This window comes from Phoxinus phoxinus (genome assembly GCF_949152265.1).
Source record: "Phoxinus phoxinus genome assembly, chromosome: 24".
In the NCBI taxonomy this organism is placed as follows: domain Eukaryota; kingdom Metazoa; phylum Chordata; class Actinopteri; order Cypriniformes; family Leuciscidae; genus Phoxinus; species Phoxinus phoxinus.
In genome coordinates, this window is record NC_136899.1 from 19,250,119 (window position 1) to 19,271,068 (window position 20,950).

General features: G+C 38.7%; 2 protein-coding genes across 6 annotated transcripts in view; one reads left to right on the forward strand and one right to left on the reverse strand.

The window, feature by feature from the left end:
* xrcc2 (X-ray repair complementing defective repair in Chinese hamster cells 2) lies at nt 1-9,659 on the reverse strand. Its single transcript, XM_079602143.1, has 3 exons — nt 9,547-9,659; nt 9,136-9,217; nt 1-1,559 (listed from the first exon to the last, which is right to left on the reverse strand). The coding sequence occupies exons 1-3, from the start codon at nt 9,583-9,585 to the stop codon at nt 757-759; spliced, it is 924 nt and encodes a 307-aa protein (XP_079458269.1). The 5' UTR covers nt 9,586-9,659; the 3' UTR covers nt 1-756.
* Nucleotides 9,660-10,842: 1,183 nt separating this feature from the next.
* Nucleotides 10,843-20,950, forward strand: part of actr3b (actin related protein 3B) — a 71,526-nt gene continuing 61,418 nt past the window's right edge. For 3 of the 5 annotated variants that reach the window (XM_079602139.1, XM_079602137.1, XM_079602138.1), the window contains exons 1-6: nt 10,895-11,041; nt 11,135-11,186; nt 12,625-12,680; nt 13,048-13,172; nt 15,879-15,989; nt 16,367-16,462. In XM_079602139.1, coding sequence (XP_079458265.1) covers nt 11,041; nt 11,135-11,186; nt 12,625-12,680; nt 13,048-13,172; nt 15,879-15,989; nt 16,367-16,462 — 441 coding nt within the window. In that variant the 5' untranslated portion in view covers nt 10,895-11,040. Of the gene's footprint in view, nt 11,042-11,134; nt 11,187-12,624; nt 12,681-13,047; nt 13,173-15,878; nt 15,990-16,366; nt 16,463-20,950 lie in introns of all 5 variants that reach the window. The other 2 variants (XM_079602140.1, XM_079602141.1) reach the window with 2 other exon arrangements.

Here is a 20,950-nt window from a genome sequence, read left to right on the forward strand (position 1 = left end):
AATGGAATATTGCAATATTTATTTTAAATTGTTTATCTGTGCACAACATTATTTTTATTAATATTTGTTTTACATTCATGTGTTCTCAGTCTTTAATCAAATAACTTCTCCTCCCCTTGCAGCTTCATCTGTTCTTTTCTCTGATGACACGTTTACTGGCACGCACAAGGGCGGGAAAATAACCTCCAGCAAACTGTCACTCACATGAGACAGCGATAGCAAACCAAGATTCAACAATCCAATCAATTCTAATGAACAAAATCAAGTCCCGTCCTACATTTTTTAGAAGAAGCTGTTTCACTTTTCCAAGAAGCTGTCGATAGAGAAGAAAAGACTATTGCAACTTCAGTTTTATGCTGACTTTAAGAATTAGGGGTTTGTTCAAATCCATAACAGTATTAGAATACGAATGCATCTAATGCATACACTTACAAAATTAGTACACAAGTGATGATTTACTTCGCAAACACATGTTTTATTTTTTTAAAACCAAATATTTTTTTATCCAAGAAAGGTACAGTAAAGTCTTCATTAGCCATTAATCTAACAACTAAACCATAAATCAAAGTAGCTTTCTGTATTAGCGGTCCATAGAAATCATGTCTTTAATAGTAGTTTAGAAAGGAAAATAGAAAAAGTATTGCATTGATCATTAAACACTGACAGACAATAAGTGGACATTTTTCGCCAAGTAGCCCTCATAATTGTGACAACCCAAAAGTGCAAGTGTCCTGTGCTGAGAGTTGCAGTACATGGTCACTTGTCACATACAAATTTAATACCGTCTTCCATGACATGAAATGAGCACCTTTTGACACCTTTGGTCATTATGCTGGTACATGCTGTGGAGAAAACCTGCTTGTGGTCCTTTGACACAGGACTTTTAGTGAACAGCATCCTGTGAGTTACAATTCTCTGCCATGCTCTGCACAGGTAGGGCTTGTCAAAGTCTGCAGCGCTTTCAGCTGACCTCCACCTGTGAGATGATGATAATAATGATGATGATGATGAGCAGGGCACATCTGACACCCCTGGATCAGATCCATAGTTCCTCATGATGGCATGAGTGGTGGCGAAAACCACGATGCCGTAGTTTCTGCGGAGTCTGTCCAGCAACTCGGTACACTTTCTTAGGTTAGCCTCCTGACAAACAGTGCTCTCGCCGCCACTGAATCTGTCCACCCAGTAGAACGCAGAGATGCTGTCGATGACCAGCAGGCCGACGGAGGGCTGGCTGGAGAAAGTGTTTTCGAGGTAGTGCAGGGTTAAGAGGAGCTGTACTGAGCTGTTGCAGTGCACTACAGACAGCCTGCGCAGACATGAACGTACCCTCTCCTCTGGTTCATTTTCAGAGCCGTCACTCTCCTTTAAGTCTTCGGCCAAACGTCCCTCCAGAGCGCTCACTAAGCGCAGCATGTCAAAGTGGTAGTCCGTGTCAATGAAGACCACCCCGACCTCCAGACCTCCATTCTGCACTGGCATGATGCAGCGGATGATCAGGTGGTACAAGGTTTCTGTCTTACCTGCGCCCTCCATGCCATGAAACTCCACAACGTCACCTGTACGGATGCAGAAATTAACTGATATTTAAAGACCACATATTATGCTTTTTTAAATGTTACATTTCTTTTAATATAGCAGCTGTTTGTGCATGTAAATGTTTTGCCAAGTTACAAAGCAGTCTTAAGATAATAAGTTAATCTCTTCAACAGAAAACCTGAAACATCTTGTTTGCAGTCCTGCTATTATTCCCGTAACTACATCACTATGTTACATATTTGCATAATGAGAACAGTTGGGTAAGTGATTGTTGATGTTGAGGAGACGCTGTTTTTTCACAACGAGGGCAACAAACTCATGAACTTCCAATACCGACACCATAGTTACCATAGATGTAACACCGTTTACAGCTGTTCATGAAGCCTCGCCTCGGACGCTAAAACCCCATTAAGGTAAGGCCGTTATATTTCCGATTTACACTGCGGTTGACCAATCACAACAGAATGGGCCAGCTGATCAATTGATGAGCGGAATGTGAATTGAACTATTTTTTAACTTAATTTTCCACATTTTTAGAATGCCGTTTCATGGGTGAGAAGCTGAGACATAAGACACGGGTGCAACAGTGGAATGCAAAAACCTGTGAAGAACTACTACTGTATGTTTGATATTTCATCTTTCATGATGGTGAAAGGCTGAAAGGTGCTGTTATTTTCTGTTTTTACAAAGCACTTGCTGTTAATAGTAGCCTATTACTGGTGTAATTGATTGCTTTTACTTTTTGGCTAAGAAATATTAAGCAATTTTATTTTATTTTATTATTTCTGAGTATATATAATATGTTTAAGATAAGTTTGTACAATATTTGCCTTCATATTGCAGGCATATTTTCTGCAAAGATATAACAAGTCATTTGTTTTACATTTACACCATGTTGATCACTTCAGGTGTGGTGCACTTGGAATTTTGTATAACTTTTAACTAGATGGTTAATAAAGAGAATGTTACATGAATCATATTGTTGTTGTTTTTAAGTTGAATAGATAACCATAAAAAAAGAAAACGGGAATTGGTCAATTATTCTGAAAGAATTGCATTTTTTGCCATATCGCCCAGCCCTACTTGACTCTCTTTATGGATGAGTCGAACATCAGCACTTTGTGGTGAAAAAAAAAGCTATCCAAGCCACAAATCTAGCTAACTGTGCCACAATGCACACGACCAGTGCATCGGCCGTTCTATGGTTGCTATAGTTGCCACCGGAGGGGCATCTGTGATAAGGAGAAAGGGGAAATTTTTTCCTCAAAGCTTTGATCTCACAGTCTGACCTCTTCTGTCTTCCTGGCAAGTCAGTCGTAGAGAAGTTTACAGAGCTGAGGTCTCAGTCAGCAGCTTTCAGGAGATATATCCCTCTCTGGGGGCCTGTGAGGGCTGAAGGTTATCCCCTTAGGGTTGATGCAGGATGAACAGAGTTATGTAGGGCAGTATAGATTCCCTCTACTTCATTTACCTCTCTCCCCAACTTCTGTTGGGTTTTGAATAGAGATGTATGCGACCCTTTGGATGGGTGCTTTACTATAGCCTTGGTTCGAAAATGTTAATAAGTAGAGTAAGCTCGCCTCTGTGCGTCCCTCCTTGTTATCCATTTCATTCTATGTTCTAGTGCTAATTTAATCTGTCTCTTTTGTCCACTTCCAACTACTTCTGTCCCTGATTTCTTCGAGGGGAGGGTCTATGGGTGGGTAAATATATATTTTTTTAGATCTTTCGATCTAGTGGACAAAATAAGCTTGCGCATATTACATATGAACACGACCAGAGACGACAGAAAAACATACAGAGAGCAGCAGCTTTCGTATCTGCTCTGAAAGCCTCAAGACCACATTTAACGCTGTGAGTTTGTGTTAGAAAATGTGAGAGAATATGTGCTTGGTACGTTTTTCATCTTCAAGCCTTGGGTCTTTAATCAACAGTTTAAATCCCGTCTGGCTAGTGCGCTTCCCATAATGTTTACGCATTAAGTCAGGAGGCAGAGAGTAGGCTGTTTTTTTGGTGGCTGTTCGAACACATGAGCATTTACACAACAGCAATCCAGTCGAATGTGTTTTTGACTACCTCTGGAAATGGTTGAAAGTGGACAAGCTTAAAACATTTAGACCTGGTTTACACCTGTAGCGTCGTCCACTTGTGATCCGATCGACCAAAACTATTCTTACTACCAGGTGTAAATAGGGCCAAAAAGATGAAGCTATAGCGGGTCTTGGGAAGAGTGCCCTGACATAAGGCAAGGTATGAGTTGCCCGTCCCCAGTTAAATTAAGGTCTTTAAGTAGGGCCTAGGCTCCCCTGCGGCTTCCTTGTGGTTTAAAGCCTGGGTGATGAGAGTTATTTGGAATTATGTATTGTCCCGCTCTCTTTTGCCTCCCTTTGCCCCTTTAAAGGGTCAGAATGTATGCTCCCCCTGAGTGGCAAATACGAAGGGAGGAGTTAGCCACTGAGGTTTTTAGCAGCTTGCATAAGGAGCATGCAAGCTGCTAAAAACCTCAATGACTAACTCCTCCCTTCGTATTTTGTTAGGCTGCTCAAGTACACCTTAAAGGGACACTTCACCCATTTGCATTAAGCTTTGTATAGTTAGAAACCCAGTCATATTTTTTAATGGTCGTGCATTATTCCCTTATTTTCCACTGAGACAGGAGAAATAAGGATTTCAGTGTTGTAGTTCCTGCTTATTATTAATTTTGCGTCATTCTAAGCAGGAAGTCAAATATCTTTGTAGAGGGGTTGAGACTCCAAACACTCATTCCTCATTTATCCAGGGGGAGGGACCCACTCACGCTACAGATCTATTACAGATCTACTGTAGGACTTCACTTGCAGAAACTAAAAGCAATATCCGCCATCTTGTTTGGAAGCTAAGCTAACAGGCACTGTTGAGACAGATGTGAAGTTATGACAATGGCGGAAGGTACTCCATAGTTTTGGAAGAAGAGGATTTAGAAAGTTTGATGCTCGACTCAGATGTGCGTGGCTACTTTTACGAGCCGCAATATAGCGAAGAGCCGCTGAGGCTGATGGAGGAACAGGAGGCGGCTGCTGCGGATTCTGTAGCTGAGGGTCGCGGAGGAGGAGCTCGCGGCTCGAGCTGGGGCGGACTGGTGGTGCCTGTGCGCCTACGGACACGGATAGAGTCCGTCTGCAGCAAAGAATTTCATCGATGCCAATTTCTCCTGGACGAAATTTCGGATTCAGACGAGGACAAGGACGGCTATGTTGTAAATCATCCTAATTTCTAATTTTGTTGTCTTTCATACAAATTTCAATACAGATTAATGTTCCCACGGGTGAAATGCCCCTTTACGGTAGAGCAGGGTGAATGGACAATGATGGGAAATTCACAAGAGTCTATCTGTTTTGTGTAACTCCCTCCCCATCTGTTGTTGGATCTTGAAGGAGGGATATATGCTCCCCTTTGGTAGGGTGCTTCTATAGGGATATTCAGTGTTACGAACTGATGAGTAGAGGTGGAATCGCCACCGCCGATGGCATCCCTCATCATTGTAGCATTATATAGTTTAGCCCTTACCTAAAGTTAATCCTGGATAAGTGCTTCTACTCAAGTTATGGTATGAGCTAATCTCCCCTAATCACTCTAGGGTTGTTAAAATTGAGTAAAAGCTCCCCTGCAGTAGGTACTCCCTAAGAGCCTTGTCAAATACTGGTGTGATATGCCTGACATAGCTGAAGCTCTGCTCTGTTTAAGGCAGAGGCCTGTCCTGCAAAGGAGGGAGGAAGGAGGAACAGCTGTGACTTCCCTTGCTGTAAAGCACAGAAGCTTGGGGATCTTTCCTAGAATTAGGGACTATTGGCTTAGGGAGTAGCACCACCACATGAATCACATGGTATGCACCCATGGGATTGACACGCTTCTGACTCCGGCTGGGTAATCCGTAGAGTCAATTTATTCTTTGCCTACTACATTTGTGCATGTTCACAGCCAAGTGAAGAAGGCATTCCCTCAGCTTGCCGTAGTGGGTATTGGTTCCCCATAGCTTAAAAAAATGCAGCATCAAAGTTCATTATTTAAAGTAATGTCTCAGGTTACGTCTGTAACCCTGGTTCCCTGAGAAGGGGAACGAGGAGCTGCGTCTCAATGTCACACTTCTGGTTTGCCTGCGTCTCTACTACAGAAACAAGAGTTAATGACGTGTAATCTAGGCGCTTTTATACTCATGGGTGCTCCGCTTGTGACGTCATGGACTGCCGTCAGAGAATGATTATTAGCATTTGTTTACACATGCCTCAGACACCGGTCATGCTGATGGCGTTCCCCACAGTGTCAATACCAAGTAGGGCTATCAAATTAAAATTTGAATGTCAAAAAGCTTTTGGCTTAAATTGTATGATAACATAGGAACAACTGCTCATCGGTTTACAAGGGGTGGAGCGAGAGGGGACTGTATTATTCCCCTCAGAAAGTGCATTTATTCAATCTGAATTTTTTTGTTAAAGCTGTACGGGAATGGAACTCCATCCCATCAACAATTAGAGGACTGAATACATACAGTTCTTTTAAGTTTCATCTTAAAAATGGTTAATTAACACTCAGCACTGTCAACATTAGAATTTTGTTTTATTTGAGTTTAGCCTTCCTGTAATAATGGCTCATGGTTATTTTTTATTCTCCTGTCGCTATCTCTCTGACCTCTTAAATAGCACAAAATTAGTTTAGATAAAATGTTCTATTAATATGTATTTAATATGATTTATTGTGTGTGGACGCAATCATGTGTTTGTATCTTTTAATTAGTATTTGATCATGTAGTTAATGTGCATGTGTGTTTTTTTGTTGTTGTATTAATATAAGATGCATTGTTTTTTTAGGGTGCCTTTTTAACATTCAGTCAAGGATCTACATATGGCAAATAGCCATTTGGCTAATTCTAGCACATTTACAGTCATGTTCATTAATGTGTACTCTCCCTGTAAACAAATATTCATCGAATTTAAAATAAAAATCCACATTTGAATGCAAAAATGGCGCATTCGGATTTTAGGTGTGATCAGGCAGCCTTATTGGTGGGTGGCACATGAAATGTGATGATGATAGTTGTGTTTTAATATTTTGTTAGCCTTTCTAGTTGAACCCACAAGATGTGGTGCTACTGCGTTGTTCATTCAGAACATTGCAGAAATAGAGACCAAACAGAACATATTTTCTTTGCTGTTTTTCCATTGTTTTCTATGTAAACTTGGGCTAGACGGACATCTTAGACTATAGCACTCGTGACTCGTGACAAGTAAGTTAAAAGTTCAACTTTTAAAAACATGACTTTGTGGGATTTTTCCCATTCAACTGTATCTCATGTTTTTAAATGCACAATTACTCTGTGATCAGCGCTTCGATTATTTGTATAAAACTATGCATACATACATGATGTTTTGTTCATAATTGTTTATTGAATTTACCAAATTCTATTTGAGTTATAAACATTCGTTTAAACATGAAGCACTTTTTTTACAGAAAGTTATGTCATTGCTTTGAATAAACAATTGAATGTGGTGCACTAATATTTTGCTCATTGCGCCCTCTTGTGGCATCAGGAGACAAGCCAAAAGCTTTTTTCCCCATAATTGAAATAATGCATTATTTCAGCCATACAGCCATAATACCAAGACGCAGCATCTTGTTCCCCTTCTCAGGGGACCAGGGATATTTGTAACCTAAGCTGAATTTAATGAGTTTTTGGTTAAACGTCTGAAATAAGGTCTGCGGTTTACACAAGCTTAAGATATTTTCACACTTTTTCTACAACATAAAATACACAAGTAATAACCCCATGTGATTTTTTTTACTTTTGTTGTTCACAAAGCTTATTTTCTGCAATAATTGTGTTGTTGTTTTTTAATTGAGGGAACCAGGGTGATGCTAACTTCCAGGTTGCCCCACAAAAATATGTCATCACTGCAGCATTATATTAAATTGCTGAATTTGAATTGAGATAGCAAACAGGATGATAAATTTGAATTTGAAGGTAAAATGTGTTCTGTCATCACTAGTGGCACCAAATGGTACTGCAAAAATAATTGTTTACAAAAAGGTTTCTGGAACACTCCCCCTTATGTCATTGGTTGGCCTAACAGGTGTGTACAGTTTTTTATTTGTATCTTTTTTTTGTAATAAATGATAATTAAATGACAACAAAAGAGCAAAAACATATTATCCCTCCCTCTTTAGCTCATGAATGGTTTATTAGTTGCCTCTATATAATACGCTGAGAAGAGAAAATATTGAAATTATTGATTCAAGTACAATTAAAATGGTATTAATTAATTTTTCAGTGTGTATTACCCAGAAATATGTTCCCGCAGACAACATGAGGTATTCCAGAAACATTAGATGATATCAGTAATCAATGTTTCAACTGACACCAATAGATTTTTTTTTTAATTCAATTCAGTTCAATTCATGTTTATTTGTTTAGCGCTTTTCACAAGAGACATAATTTCAAAGCAGCTTTACAGAAAGTGCATGAGTCCATATTACAATTTAGAGTGTTCTGTTATCAGTGGTAACTGTCTTAAGTTATGCATTTCAGAAATGTACATAGGCCTATACAAAGTCACAGTTAGCTAAAAATGTATTAATTTAAAGGATTAGTTCACTTTTAAAATGAAAATTCTGTCATCATATACTCACCCTTAAGTTGTTTCAAACCTGTATGAATTTCTTACCTCTGCTGAACACAAAGGAAGATATTTAGAAGGATGTCAGTAACCAGACAGTTTATGGTTCCCATTGACTTCCATAGTAGGAAAAAAATATACTATGGAAGTCAATGGGAACAAGAAACTGTATGGTTACTGACATTCTTCTAAATATCTTTCTTTGTGTTCAGCAGAGGAAAGAATTTCATACAGGTTTGAAACAACTTAAGGGTGAGTATATGATGACAGAATTTTCATTTTAAAAGTGAACTAATCCTGTTCAATGTAATAATTTAATGCAGAAACAATCAGCTCATTGAAGTAATGAATACATGTTTGTTAAATGATTATGCCTTTTTTTTCATATTATTATTACATTTGCTGTCTTTTTGTAGACAATGTTCACGTCTATAAACGTCTAATATCTTGAAATATTAAACAAATTCAAAAAATCACACCTAATATTAAAATTGTAATCATATTTTTTTTTTTTGCACTGAATCTACAAATTTATGTGGAACCAACATAAAACAGTATTTTATATAGTTGGTCTATAATGCGTATGAATGGCTTACTTGCCTCTGCATAATAATAAGATTTTGAGAAAATATGGAATGAAATCTAAGACTGGTCTGTTTTTTGTTTTGTTTTTACATTTGTCATTATGTACACCTGTTCATCTACCCTTAAATGTTATCACACACACATATGACATATTTCCAGAAACATTGCATCATATCAATGAGCTTAACTGCCACACAAAATATGTATTTATTATCATATTAGTCAAAAGTACTGATGTAATTAATGTATGTTTGTTTAATTTAACTAGTGTTGTACTAATGCAATTCCAATAACTTGTGTGTAATGGATAATTCTATTCAAATTCACATTCAATACATAAAGGGTCAGTTTGATTCCACTGCACCTTGACGTGGACCGCTGTCGACAGGAAATATATTGGGTTCAATGTCCCTCAATGACGGTCGACCCTCAAGTCTGCTTACCAACTAGAAAAAAAAACAAAAACAGTGGTGTTTACAGCAAGAAAGGCACAGCTAGTGGCTTTCCAGTACTGTCTATTGTACAACCCCATTCATACACAGTGCATGAACATGTCTGAATCAGGTCTGAACCTCAATTTGTACTTCCACTCTAACAAAGATTTAGTTGAAAACTGTCATGATGATCATTTGAATGAACCACTTTTAATGTATATACAGGAATAGTTAATGTTTCTATACCTTTAGCCGGTTTTAAACTTAAACATGCGTTAAAATGTATTATTTAATGGTAAGTTTTCTTAAAGCTTTAATGTGAACTGATTTGTCAGATGTACCTGTGCGCCATTCTCAGCCATTCTGACTCGCGCTGTCATTTCGTTGCTTTTCGCGCTAGAATTTCAGGATTCTATTTCCTGATACACAAGCGTTCGACTACATTTCAAAACAAGAGTCCTACAATTTCCGACAACCTAAAATCGAAACCACACACAATAACATATTTAACTTTCTTTTTTGTTTTATATGTTGCCGCATTTTATAGAATATGAGATAATTTATTCAGAGATTGTGCAGAATCCTTGGATGTGCACAGTTTGAACTGGTAGCTTTTTCTTCTGGACTTTCATGTTGATGATAGATTATCTATTATTTAATATTATTTAATCTGTTATAATTATTTTATCTACTTCTCATAAAACGAGAGTAGGCTATAGTAGGAAAACATGTGATTACTTCAATTACATTACTTCCTTTAGACGTCAGGTATTACCGTGTGAGGGTTGTTTTTGATGAAGAAGAAAAAACAAATCGTCCATAATAGCAGACTTTGAGAGCTGTATATAGTATTTACACAACATATAAAATTATTGTTTTCTAACAGATCGTTGTAGACTGAGATATATAATTAACTAAAATAAAATTGAAGAAGCAAGAATGACACAAATCGATATTTAATAAAAACGTTACTGACAATCTCCACACTGTGGACTTTAATTTGAATAGAAACGTGAAAGTGTGAAACTTTTTAATTATGTACAAATAATACACCATATACATTTAGCATCACTTTACAACAAATGTGTACAACACTATAAATGAATGATTAATAATTATATCCTAATGAAAAACTAGGACCGACTGCCATCTAGAGTTTACCCTTGATCTATGAGAGCCTACTCAAGATGTCACCAGTCAGTTTTATTCAGTTTCAAAGTGCTTTATTGGCATATAATTTAACATATTGGCAACACACACAATAGCAGTGACATAAGACATAGGAAAAAAATAGGCTAATGTTAATAATAGCATAATAATAATACAAAAAATATATATATATAATATCTATTTTGTTCCATATAAACAATCAGAGAGTTTATGGGAGATATTTCCGAATTGATTCAATGATCTTGAACAAAATATAGTACGTCTACCATTAAAGCTATGCCAAAGTAAACAATCATAATGCGCCACGCGCTCTGCGGTTTGTTTACAGGCACTTTGCCAGTTCGTGAAATTACGGAGCCTACTATGGCAAAAGGTTAGGTCATGAATATTAATTACGTCATGCTGACGTCCCTTAATAACCCTCCAGTAGCGAACGTTTTATATCTGCATAGTGGCGAGGGCTTGGCTCGTGTTGAATATTAATAATCCAGCCTTTGCCATAGTAGGATTGGAAAAGTCGCTGTCAGCTCTGTGGATCATGATGAGGCAGCGCGAGTGGGTCCAGCATGTTTCTATTTTCTGCCTTCCCTTTGACTCGGGAAGTAGTCGCGAAAAAAGAACGGTGCAAGCCATAATAATCAAGGGACAATTTACACCGCGGTAAAAGTATACCTGACAACCCTGTAAATGACACATAGTTTCAATGCAGATGACGTTATTGTTGTGACATGCGGATATGTTTGTATGTATTGTATCTAGTGCTGATGATGGCAATGCGACCCCCTCCATGCGTGATTGACTGCGGGACAGGGTGAGTTTGTTTACTGTCACATACCGATAACCTTTATACTCCTCCAGTGTCATTTCTGCTGGACCTGGAAAAAAGTCAAATATTGTATGTATGTGCTTTTGCAAACTATATGTATCTAAATGCTTTGCCATACTTTGTATGTACTCTCTGTGTGATAGATAACACAATTACATGATTGATTGCAATGTGTTTTTAGGTAGAAAACATACACAATTATACAGTCCAATATTCCTAAACCTCTTTAAAATGCTTCTGAATTGTTGTAATCTGTTATGATTTGGGTCAGGAGGATTAATTCACAAATGTGGATGAGGGATGTGAATTGGGGGTTGTATATAAATGCCAGGTGGACAAAGTACACAACTTCCTTACTTAAGTAAAAGTACAGAAGTACTCGTTTTTAAAAGTACTTAAGTATAAAAGTAAATGTCAATGCATTGTTTTATTATTGTTATATGTAATACTTACAGTACCATGCCTCTGAATATATGCCTACCCTCATATCAAGATCACATTTATTTCTAGAACACAGTTCCAGTAGTGGGATTGAATAAGTGCACTCAGTAACATCCACAATGGTTTCGGACACCCAAATGGCTGTTCCCAGTTCTTTGGATTTTAGTATGAATATGTTACTGTTATCTATAAGCTAGTGTGCTCCAAAACAGTAACAAAATTAGCATTTAGAAAACCAAACCCAATGTTGAAAATGAAAATCATGTTAATGTCAGATCTCCAACGTTGGACAGACGTATTGTGGTTGAAAACCGGGTTGATGTCAGAAAACAACATCAGTCGGGTTCTGACGTCAACCCGACTTTCATTTCCAACCAAAATGCAACCCCTACCCTGACATTACTACTTTCTACTCAAGGACCTTGACAGAAATGTAGTGGAGTAAAAAGTACAATATTTGTCTTTCAAATGTAGTGAAGTTAAAGTAAAAGTTTCCAGAAAAAAGAATACTCAAGTAAAGTACAGATACTCAAAAAGTGTACTTAAGTACAGTACTCAAGTAAATGTACTTCGTTACTGTCCACCTCTGCATACGTGTGTTTATATCTGGTCTAGCTGTCTGATGAATTCAGACTTGTAGCACTAGTTGAATCAAATGCAGAAGTAACAGTATTTTGATGTAAACATAACATCTGCATCTGAAAAATTAAGAGGTTCTGAGCATATAGGAAGCAATATTCCTGATATGGTTTTCGGTATTATCTGTGTTTTCATAAAATATGTTGATCTTTATTTAATTGGCTGTCATTTCAAAACATTAATCAGGTGCATTATAGCTGTACAATAAACTTCCACAGCTGTTATCTGAAAAATTGAGAGACTGTGTACTCACTGGAAATACTGATTGAAAAATGATAAATAAATAGGCCGTACAGGTTCATTCATCTCATTCATGATGATAATCACTGTTCTTCTTCTCCAGGTACACCAAGATTGGTTATGCAGGAAACACGGAGCCGCAGTTCATCATGCTGTCCTGTGAGCTGCATGCCAGTTGAAGTTGTTAAACGCACAGCGGGACAGATCAGAGAAGCCTAATGCTGCATGTCCAGCACTCAGATCCAGGATATAATATTTGGATCACGAATTTAATTAAAAACTGCCTTAGGGAACCACTATTTTAAGCTATTGTAAAAAAAATCCAATTTCATTACTGGTTTAACCTCAATATACTGTAGACTCTGAGCCCATTAACAACACACATCCTTTCATAACACTTATTGATTGTGTTGCTTTTGTCAAAGGATACTGTCAAATATCAAATGTGGGTTGAGTTTATTTTATATGAATGTGCTTCGTGACTTCACAGCGCTAGAGTAAGCTGATTGTAGTGTTGTCACTGCAGGTATCGCGATCAGAGAGACAGCGGGTGTTGGAGATCAGGCACAGAGACGTCTCATGAAAGGGGTGGATGACCTCGATTTCTTCATCGGAGATGAAGCCATTGATAAGGCAAACTATGCAACCAAGGTGATCAGCTGTGATACTGCGCCAGTCTGTTTTTTTTTAGGCCTATAGACACTGTACAATCTACCTCAGGAAGTTTATAAGCATATTTGTTGAGGCTTAAGATGTGGTCATATTTCAGCAAAAGTTCGAAATTAAAAAAAAGGTGCATTGTAAATAGCGTTGAGATGTATGAAGCACAGCTTACACAGAACTCCCTTTCAACACATGAAACTTGTCACATGCAACTTCCTTATAGATTCCTATTGAAATTACTGGATTTCCCAAGCAACAGTAACCGAACGTATGCAGACTGAAATGATAATACTTAAATACCCCATCAAATCAAAATGTTATGGGTCCATCTTGAGGCCATCTAAATGCTAGTGTAATCTTAAAACAGCCTTTAAATGTACAGTTTATGTACAGTTTTTGAGTATAAAATGAGTATTGTCATGACAACTCTCGGAGAGATTGGCATGGTAATGGTAATGGATATGGCAATGTTAAAGCAACACCAAGGAACTTTTCCTCTGCAGTCGCCCTACAGGTTGGAAGCGGAATTGTCCATTACCGCTGTCGTAAATAATTTAGCCCACCGCGGCCTACTGTCGCACGCAGGCTCGCTGTTTATCCAGCTCCGGCTTTGGAATGAACGATGTCCAGAGAAAAGGTAGAGTATGATACATGATTTTGTGAAAGTATGATGTATTGCGACATCAGAAACTAAGAAAAACTAAATAATGACTATTGTAACGGTTGACGTAAAGCAAGTCAAATTTGTAGTTTTCTTATGTATCATTAGAACTACAGAAACGCGACCCGATCTGGCAATCTTACATAGTGTGGTTATAGCAGATAAAGGACCGCAAAGCAGAGGCATAAGTGCCTTTCACCCTGTTACGACTTGATGAACCACTGATACGGTTTTGGAAACATTGTTTTAAGGTAAAAAATCTTCCTTAGTGTTGCTTTAATGTATTTGGTCTTGGCGGAATAGATCTGCAATGCTGCTGCAGAGCAAGTACCGAGACTTACTACTGCCAATACATTTACAGAAATGACTGATCATGCAAGACATGCTGCTGCTGCACATGTAACATACATGAAATAACCCTGTAGCAGATTTATACAGGTGGAGCTGGGGAAGGTGGAGGGTTTCTCAAAGCGCGCTGCATAATGCTAACAGCAACATTACCGGTATTTGAATGTTGATCCGCAGCTCATTGGCCACTGATGCTACATCAACCAATCAGCTGTGCTATGTAGATGACGATGCGGTCGCTACCAAATGAGTTAAGGACCTATCAGCCTGCGCCATCTAGAGTTTCATGCCAGAACTTGGTATGAACTGCCTAGCAAGTAGCAAAACAGATGGGCAGGATCACCTTACTATGTTATGACAAACTTCCTGTTTAAACTGGAAATTCAATTATTGTTCAATTATCAGGAAGTGTAAAGCTACATCCAACTACTCAGACACTGCCTTGAAAAGGTTGTCTTTTAAAACCCAGCTTGAACACGGAGACTTGAGAGGTGAATTATCATTTTGAAGGAGTTACAGGGTTCAATAACTGAGAACAAAGTGAAGGGGCGCCGGTCAACCGTATCAAGAGCTTGACATAATACTGAGCTATATAAAAGACAAGCACAAAGAAACCATTGCTCAGCTTGCAGTGTGAGAAGAGATTTTGTGATAGAGCTTTCTAAAACCATGTTCGATGAGAATTTGACACTGTCATCCACAAAAAACCTGCCATACCAGCAGTAGAGTTTGGTGGTCCCTTGTGAAAAAGAAGTACATTTCAGCATACTTAAAGTATGATGACATTGCAATTTAGTACTCTTAAAATATATTGGCATCAAATATTTAACTTAGTAGAGTTAAAATGATAAACAAGTACTTTACATCTGCTTTAGTACTATATGTTAGTCACCACATCAAATAAGATTGATTCTTTAAAGCACAACAAAAGATTATTAAACAAATATGATTTAAAATGTACTTTAAAAATGTACTTAAGTGTATTAAGAAACATAGTCATGAAAGTGAACTCTCTTTAAGTGGTCTTTTATTCTTCCATTATAATATTCAATTATTGCATATACCATTTTAACAATATGCTTGAAATTTGAAGCACACTACAAATGTACATATGATACAATTATGCACGCTTCTTTTCCACAATGGGTGGTAGCATCATACTGTTGGGTTGCCTTTCATCATCAGGGACAGGGCATCTTTTTACAATAGAAGGAAGAATGGATGATGTAAACTACTTGAAGATCCTGCAAGAGAACCTGTTTTTAAAAAAAAATGAAACTTGAAGTTGTTTTTGGAGAACAAAGATAAAAAAGCCAAAGAAACCCCTACAGAAATTTCTTATTAAAAAAAAAGATTATCCGATAATACTCGCAAGCGACTGTGATTAAGCTATCTTCACCAACGGTAAGACTAAAATAAATAATACAATGTGTGAATATAAAATCTATCTCTCACACTTGCCAAACAATGCATTGACCACCTCATTCTAGATTAATTGAGCTCTATTAACATTTAACTGATATTTGGTACAATAATGTGCAATCATTATATTTCATAACTGTTGCTTTATCTGATGAGTATATTATTCCCAAGTTTGTGTTGTTACGGGGACAACAGACAACATTATATAAGACTAGAGTGACGAATAATTCATGTAATGTTCCTTTTCTCTGTGTATACATTAGTGGCCCATCAGGCATGGTATTGTTGAGGATTGGGACCTCATGGAAAAGTTCATGGAGCAGATCATATTTAAATATCTCCGAGCTGAGCCGGAGGACCACAGCTTTCTGATGGTATGTTGCCTGTACATTCTTAAAGATGAGATAATGAAGTGTTTGGCACAGTGATTTGTGAAACAGATTATTCCCATTGAGAAACAGAGGAACACATACATAATTGAAGCTACCAAATGAAATATTTATTTTTTGCATTTATGATAAATTATGCTGCTTTGTCTGTACCAGAGTGCAACAGTGTTTTCATGTCACAAACAGGATGTTTCCAGTGTGTCTTTTGCATGTGTGCCTTTGTCTCACTGCTCCACTTGATGATGACAAGACACTTTTTATATGCACTAATATTTGACATTACAAAAGACCACATTTCATTCATTCAACAGGGCTTTTGTGTCTGTTTATCCTGATGTTGCAGTGTTGTATTTTCTCCTCAGACAGAACCTCCTCTAAATACCCCAGAGAACCGGGAATACTTAGCTGAGATCATGTTTGAAACGTTCAATGTCCCAGGACTGTATATCGCTGTTCAGGTAGACTTTTATGTTTATATATTGTGCTTGAAAATTTTGTTTGAAATTACAATCATGTGCTAAATTGAGGACCATAGAGGACAAAAATGTCTGTGTCAAAAAACTGTCATAAATATTTGAAGCTTGGGAGCACATACCCAAGTTTGGTCTCATTTTGAAGCCTTGTCAACAGAATGAAAGCCTGGCAAAGATTGCATAATTTTATAGTTAAATGCCTGGGACTGGGATTAAAAATTGCAGTTTTAATGGGTTTCAATGGGGACATTTTTGTCCTGAGTGGAACTATTTTGTGTACCTAGTGCAAAATATATTTATTAAAGGAAATGGGGGTGAAATAATAAAAATACACACCTGTGCCAAAATGTATGCAGTTGGCAGTAACACTGCAAAATTATATTTAAAAAAAACTTGAAAAAGACAAAAATGTCTATAAGGTTGCACAAGGGTTAAATAAAATGTAACCCTCCTGTTGTGTTGCGGGTCACTTTAAACGGCTTCAAACACTGGTTAAACAATTATTTCTGCAATTTTGTGACTTCTTATTTAGGGTTGTGAATGTGCATGCAAAGTTTCAACAAATAGATGTGTTATGGAAAGGATGTACAAATTTTGGTTTCCAATCAACCCTGAAAACAGTGAAGAGTCAGGTAAAAAAAAGACAAGACAAAAAAAGGCCTCCTTGGCCGATGCGGAACAGGCAGAATTCTCAGGAATGGGGATTTGTTGACGGGACAGTGCTCCACACCATCCCCTCATATTCCACCAGTATTCCCTTGTTGATGTTGCCGGCTCACGCATCTGGTCAGATGTGTTAAGCCTTATTCGGACGGGGTTCGTTTTTACAAGGGTAGATGGAGTAATGTAATTTTACCTCAGGGCGTCTGTATTAATGCTAATTCACACTGAATAAGAAATCTCAGTAAAACTAGCAGAAGTGCATGGGAGGGGTAACTCGATTTATGCACCGCCGTCACCCTCCTGTCGTCATGTGCCTATATATATATATATATATATATATATATATATATATATATATATATATATAACAGTTAGGTCCGGTCGAAGAAGTTTCGTGTCACAGGCCCACCGCTTAGAACGCAACTGAATGCTTTTTCAAGCAACTCTATACTTGAAAAAACACGGAAAACTACTTTTAAACAGGAAATGACAGAATATTTACGTACATATTTACACCGGGTCTATTTGCACGGGATTAGTATTACCTGAGGTAATTTTTCCAGAAGGTGGAAGTCTCTGTAATCTTTACTGACATTGTCCGTAATGATTACTGAGATGGTACATTCGGATGGGACTAAAATCACTGAGAAGCTCTGGTAATAATTACTTTACCCCACATCTCAATGTTAAACCAATCCCATCCGAATAGGGCTTTAGGCTCAGGTTCTGGTTCTGGGGCGATATATGGCTCAGGCGTTGGCTCTGGCATCATGGCAGGCTTGGACTCTGTGCCCACAGTGGGCTTTAGCTTTATGCCCTTTGGGACGGTGGCAGCAGATGGCTCAAAGTGCAGAGCGTGGACTGTGGTTAGATGATCCTTCACTATCTCAACGATGGTAAAGGGGAATCCTCAGTGAACCAGGACCCAGTCCACAAACTCCTGGAAGCATTGAGCCTTGCCCGGAAAAACACACTGAGGCTGTCATCATCGTATAGTTTACCAGATGGGGAAGGTCTAAAAATGTGTCTCTCGAGGGAGCGGTTCCTCTGGGATGGGAGGAGGATACGAACAGCCACTAGATCCATTTATACAATCTGCTCTTCTGCCAGCAGCGGTTGCAGAAATAAAGGAAAAGAGCTTGATCTATTCACTGCAGTAATGATTTATTAACAAAAAAACCTCAAAGAAACAAAATATTCTTTTGTACTTAGACTAGATAAACTGGAACAGAACAACCGGTAAATCGGACAAGAACAGACAATTAAACTGAACAAAACACAGGGCTTAAATACAAAAGTCAAAATATTTAACGAAATGACCAACAGGTGCAACTGGTAATCAAATCAACGAACTCAAACACAGGAAACAAAATTAGATGTATCTGTTGTACATTTATCGTCTTAGAAAACTAGGAATAACGAAGTGAGACGTTGCTTCGTTTCATACGTTTAATGAATAAAAGGAAAACGAAACGTTCACAAGATGGCCGTTGTCGAATCCACCAGCCATTCACAAACCTTCCCGTAAATCACGTGACCTTTACCATTGCTCAAGGCATCCTGGGTAATGAAGTCAATTCACAAATCAAAATGACACAGAATGTTTTAACCACATATATGTATCTGTAACATGAACTGTTAATCTTAATGTTATGTATTAAATGTTAACTTACTAAATTTGAACTTATCAATATTAACCTTCGTAACTATTAGTTTAAATAGTTCCCTAACAACCTTTTCTCAACATCCTCCCCCCCATAAACCACAGTTTATATGATTTCCAAAGGATATAAAAGCTGGATGGGTCTCCGCAGAACAGTCCCTGAACTTGTGCGAACTGCACATGACCTCACAAGGCCATCACGACCTGGAAACAGTTCCTCAATTCTTCCTAGCCTCCAGCTCTGTCTTGGGGTGTTATCTTCTCCGATGAGCGCAACATCTCCGACTTTCAGCAAAGAAGGTTGAGGGGTATCACAGCGATGAGCCGACTTCAGATTCAGCAAATACTCTCTCCGCCATCTGTTCCAGATGTTATTCATAAGTCGTTGCCTGTAACGCCACCTTCTGTTCATCTCCTCCTTGTTCGCTGTTGGATGGTTAGTCTCGGCTGCACATGGCTTAGGAGGCAAGCAGGTCAGTCTCTGACCCACCAAGAAATGAGCAGGTGTCAGTGGCTCTGGCTCATCCACATCATTGTGCACATAAGTGAGCGGCCTCGAGTTTATTATGGCTTCAGCTTCAGTCAGAATGGTGCACATTTCTTCAAAGTTGAGTTTAGCTCTGCCTAGCACCTTTCTGAGAATAACTTTGACTGACCTAACCAGCCGCTCCCAGAATCCGCCCCACCAGGCTGCTCTTTCAGCGATGAACCTCCAGGTGATGCCTTTCTCTGAGAAGAACTCCCGTAGCCGTGGATCTTTAATGCCTTTCCAGAGCTCCTTCAAATCTCGATCAGCTCTCTTGAACGTCTTGGCGTTATCTGAATAAATCACCTTGCGTAATCCTCTTCTTGAGATGAATCTTTTCAACGCTAACAGGAAGTTCTCTGTGGACATATCTGAGACCAGCTCTAAATGCACTGCTCTGGTTACAGCGCAAGTAAACAGTGCTATATATGCCTTTGTCATACCATTCTGTGTCTTGACATAGAGTGGCCCTGCGAAGTCCACACCAGTGATCTCAAATGGCGGCGACTCTGTTATCCTGTCTCTTGGCAGTGGCGCGGTAATCTGCTGTCCAGCCTTTGCTTTGAATTTCTTGCAGAGTACACATCTGGACACAACCTTCTTCACTACCTGTCGTGCCCTCAAAATCCAATACTTCTCTCTTGTCTGCACTAAAGTGTCTCGTACACCTGCATGCATTATCTTCTCATGTTCATACTGCACCAACATTTCTGTGTATCGGTGATTGTTGGGCAAAATCCATGGGTGCTTTTCTCTGTAAGAGAGATCAGAATGCTGGAGCCTTCCTCCCACACTGAGCAGCTCATCCTCGTCCAGAAATGGTTTTAGCTCTCGGATTCTGGAGTCAGTGTTGGGACATTTCCCTGCTTTTAGCAGATCAATTTCAGAGCTGAAACTCTGGTTCTGAATCACCTTTATCCAGTTTTTATTTGCTTCATTCAGCTCTTCTGCCGTCAGTTCACCACTGATTTTTATGCTTGAGCGGGTGTTGGTGATAAACCTCTTTATCCAGGCTGTTACCCGGAGCACTGTCTTTAGTTTGCTGTACTTCTCCAGACCTAAAACAGGGCTTAAGAAGTCTTGGTCTTGCTTAACAAGCTGTACAGCAATCTGGTATTTGGATCTGAGTTCAGACTTTACCTCATCTTCCTGAACATCTTCCTGAGTGTTCTCTAACTGATCAGTTGACATCAGAACACAAGGACCATTCCACCACAATGTGCTCTGCTTCAGGTCCTGCACAGTTAGACCTCTGGTGGGAAGATCAGCTGGATTCATTTTTCCTTTGCAGTGAGACCATGACTGTGGATCAGTTAGAGACTGGATTTCCGTGACTCTATTTGCTACAAACTGTTTCCACTTTTGAGCAGAACCACAAATCCAATGCAGCACTATCATTGAGTCTGTCCATAGTCTGAGTTGCGTCTTGTCTAGTTGCAGTGCTTTCATGAGAGTGTTCCCCAGCCTGGCTGCTATTACAGCACCCATTAGCTCCAGGCGTGGCAGTGTCATCCTTTTGAGAGGAGCCACTCTGGACTTGGATGCAATCAGGCTTGCGGTCACTTCTCCTTCTTTTGTTTCTCCTTGAAGATAAGCGACTGCACTGTACGCCCTTTCACTT

Coding starts and splice junctions, on each gene's coding strand:
- xrcc2 (XM_079602143.1), bottom strand. CDS start 9,585: ATGACAGCGCGAGTCAGAATGGCTGAGAATGGCGCACAG. Junction 9,218..9,546: donor TGGCTGAGAATGGCGCACAG/GTACATCTGACA, acceptor TTTTTTTTCTAG/TTGGTAAGCAGACTTGAGGG. Junction 1,560..9,135: donor CGACAGCGGTCCACGTCAAG/GTGCAGTGGAAT, acceptor GCATCCGTACAG/GTGACGTTGTGGAGTTTCAT.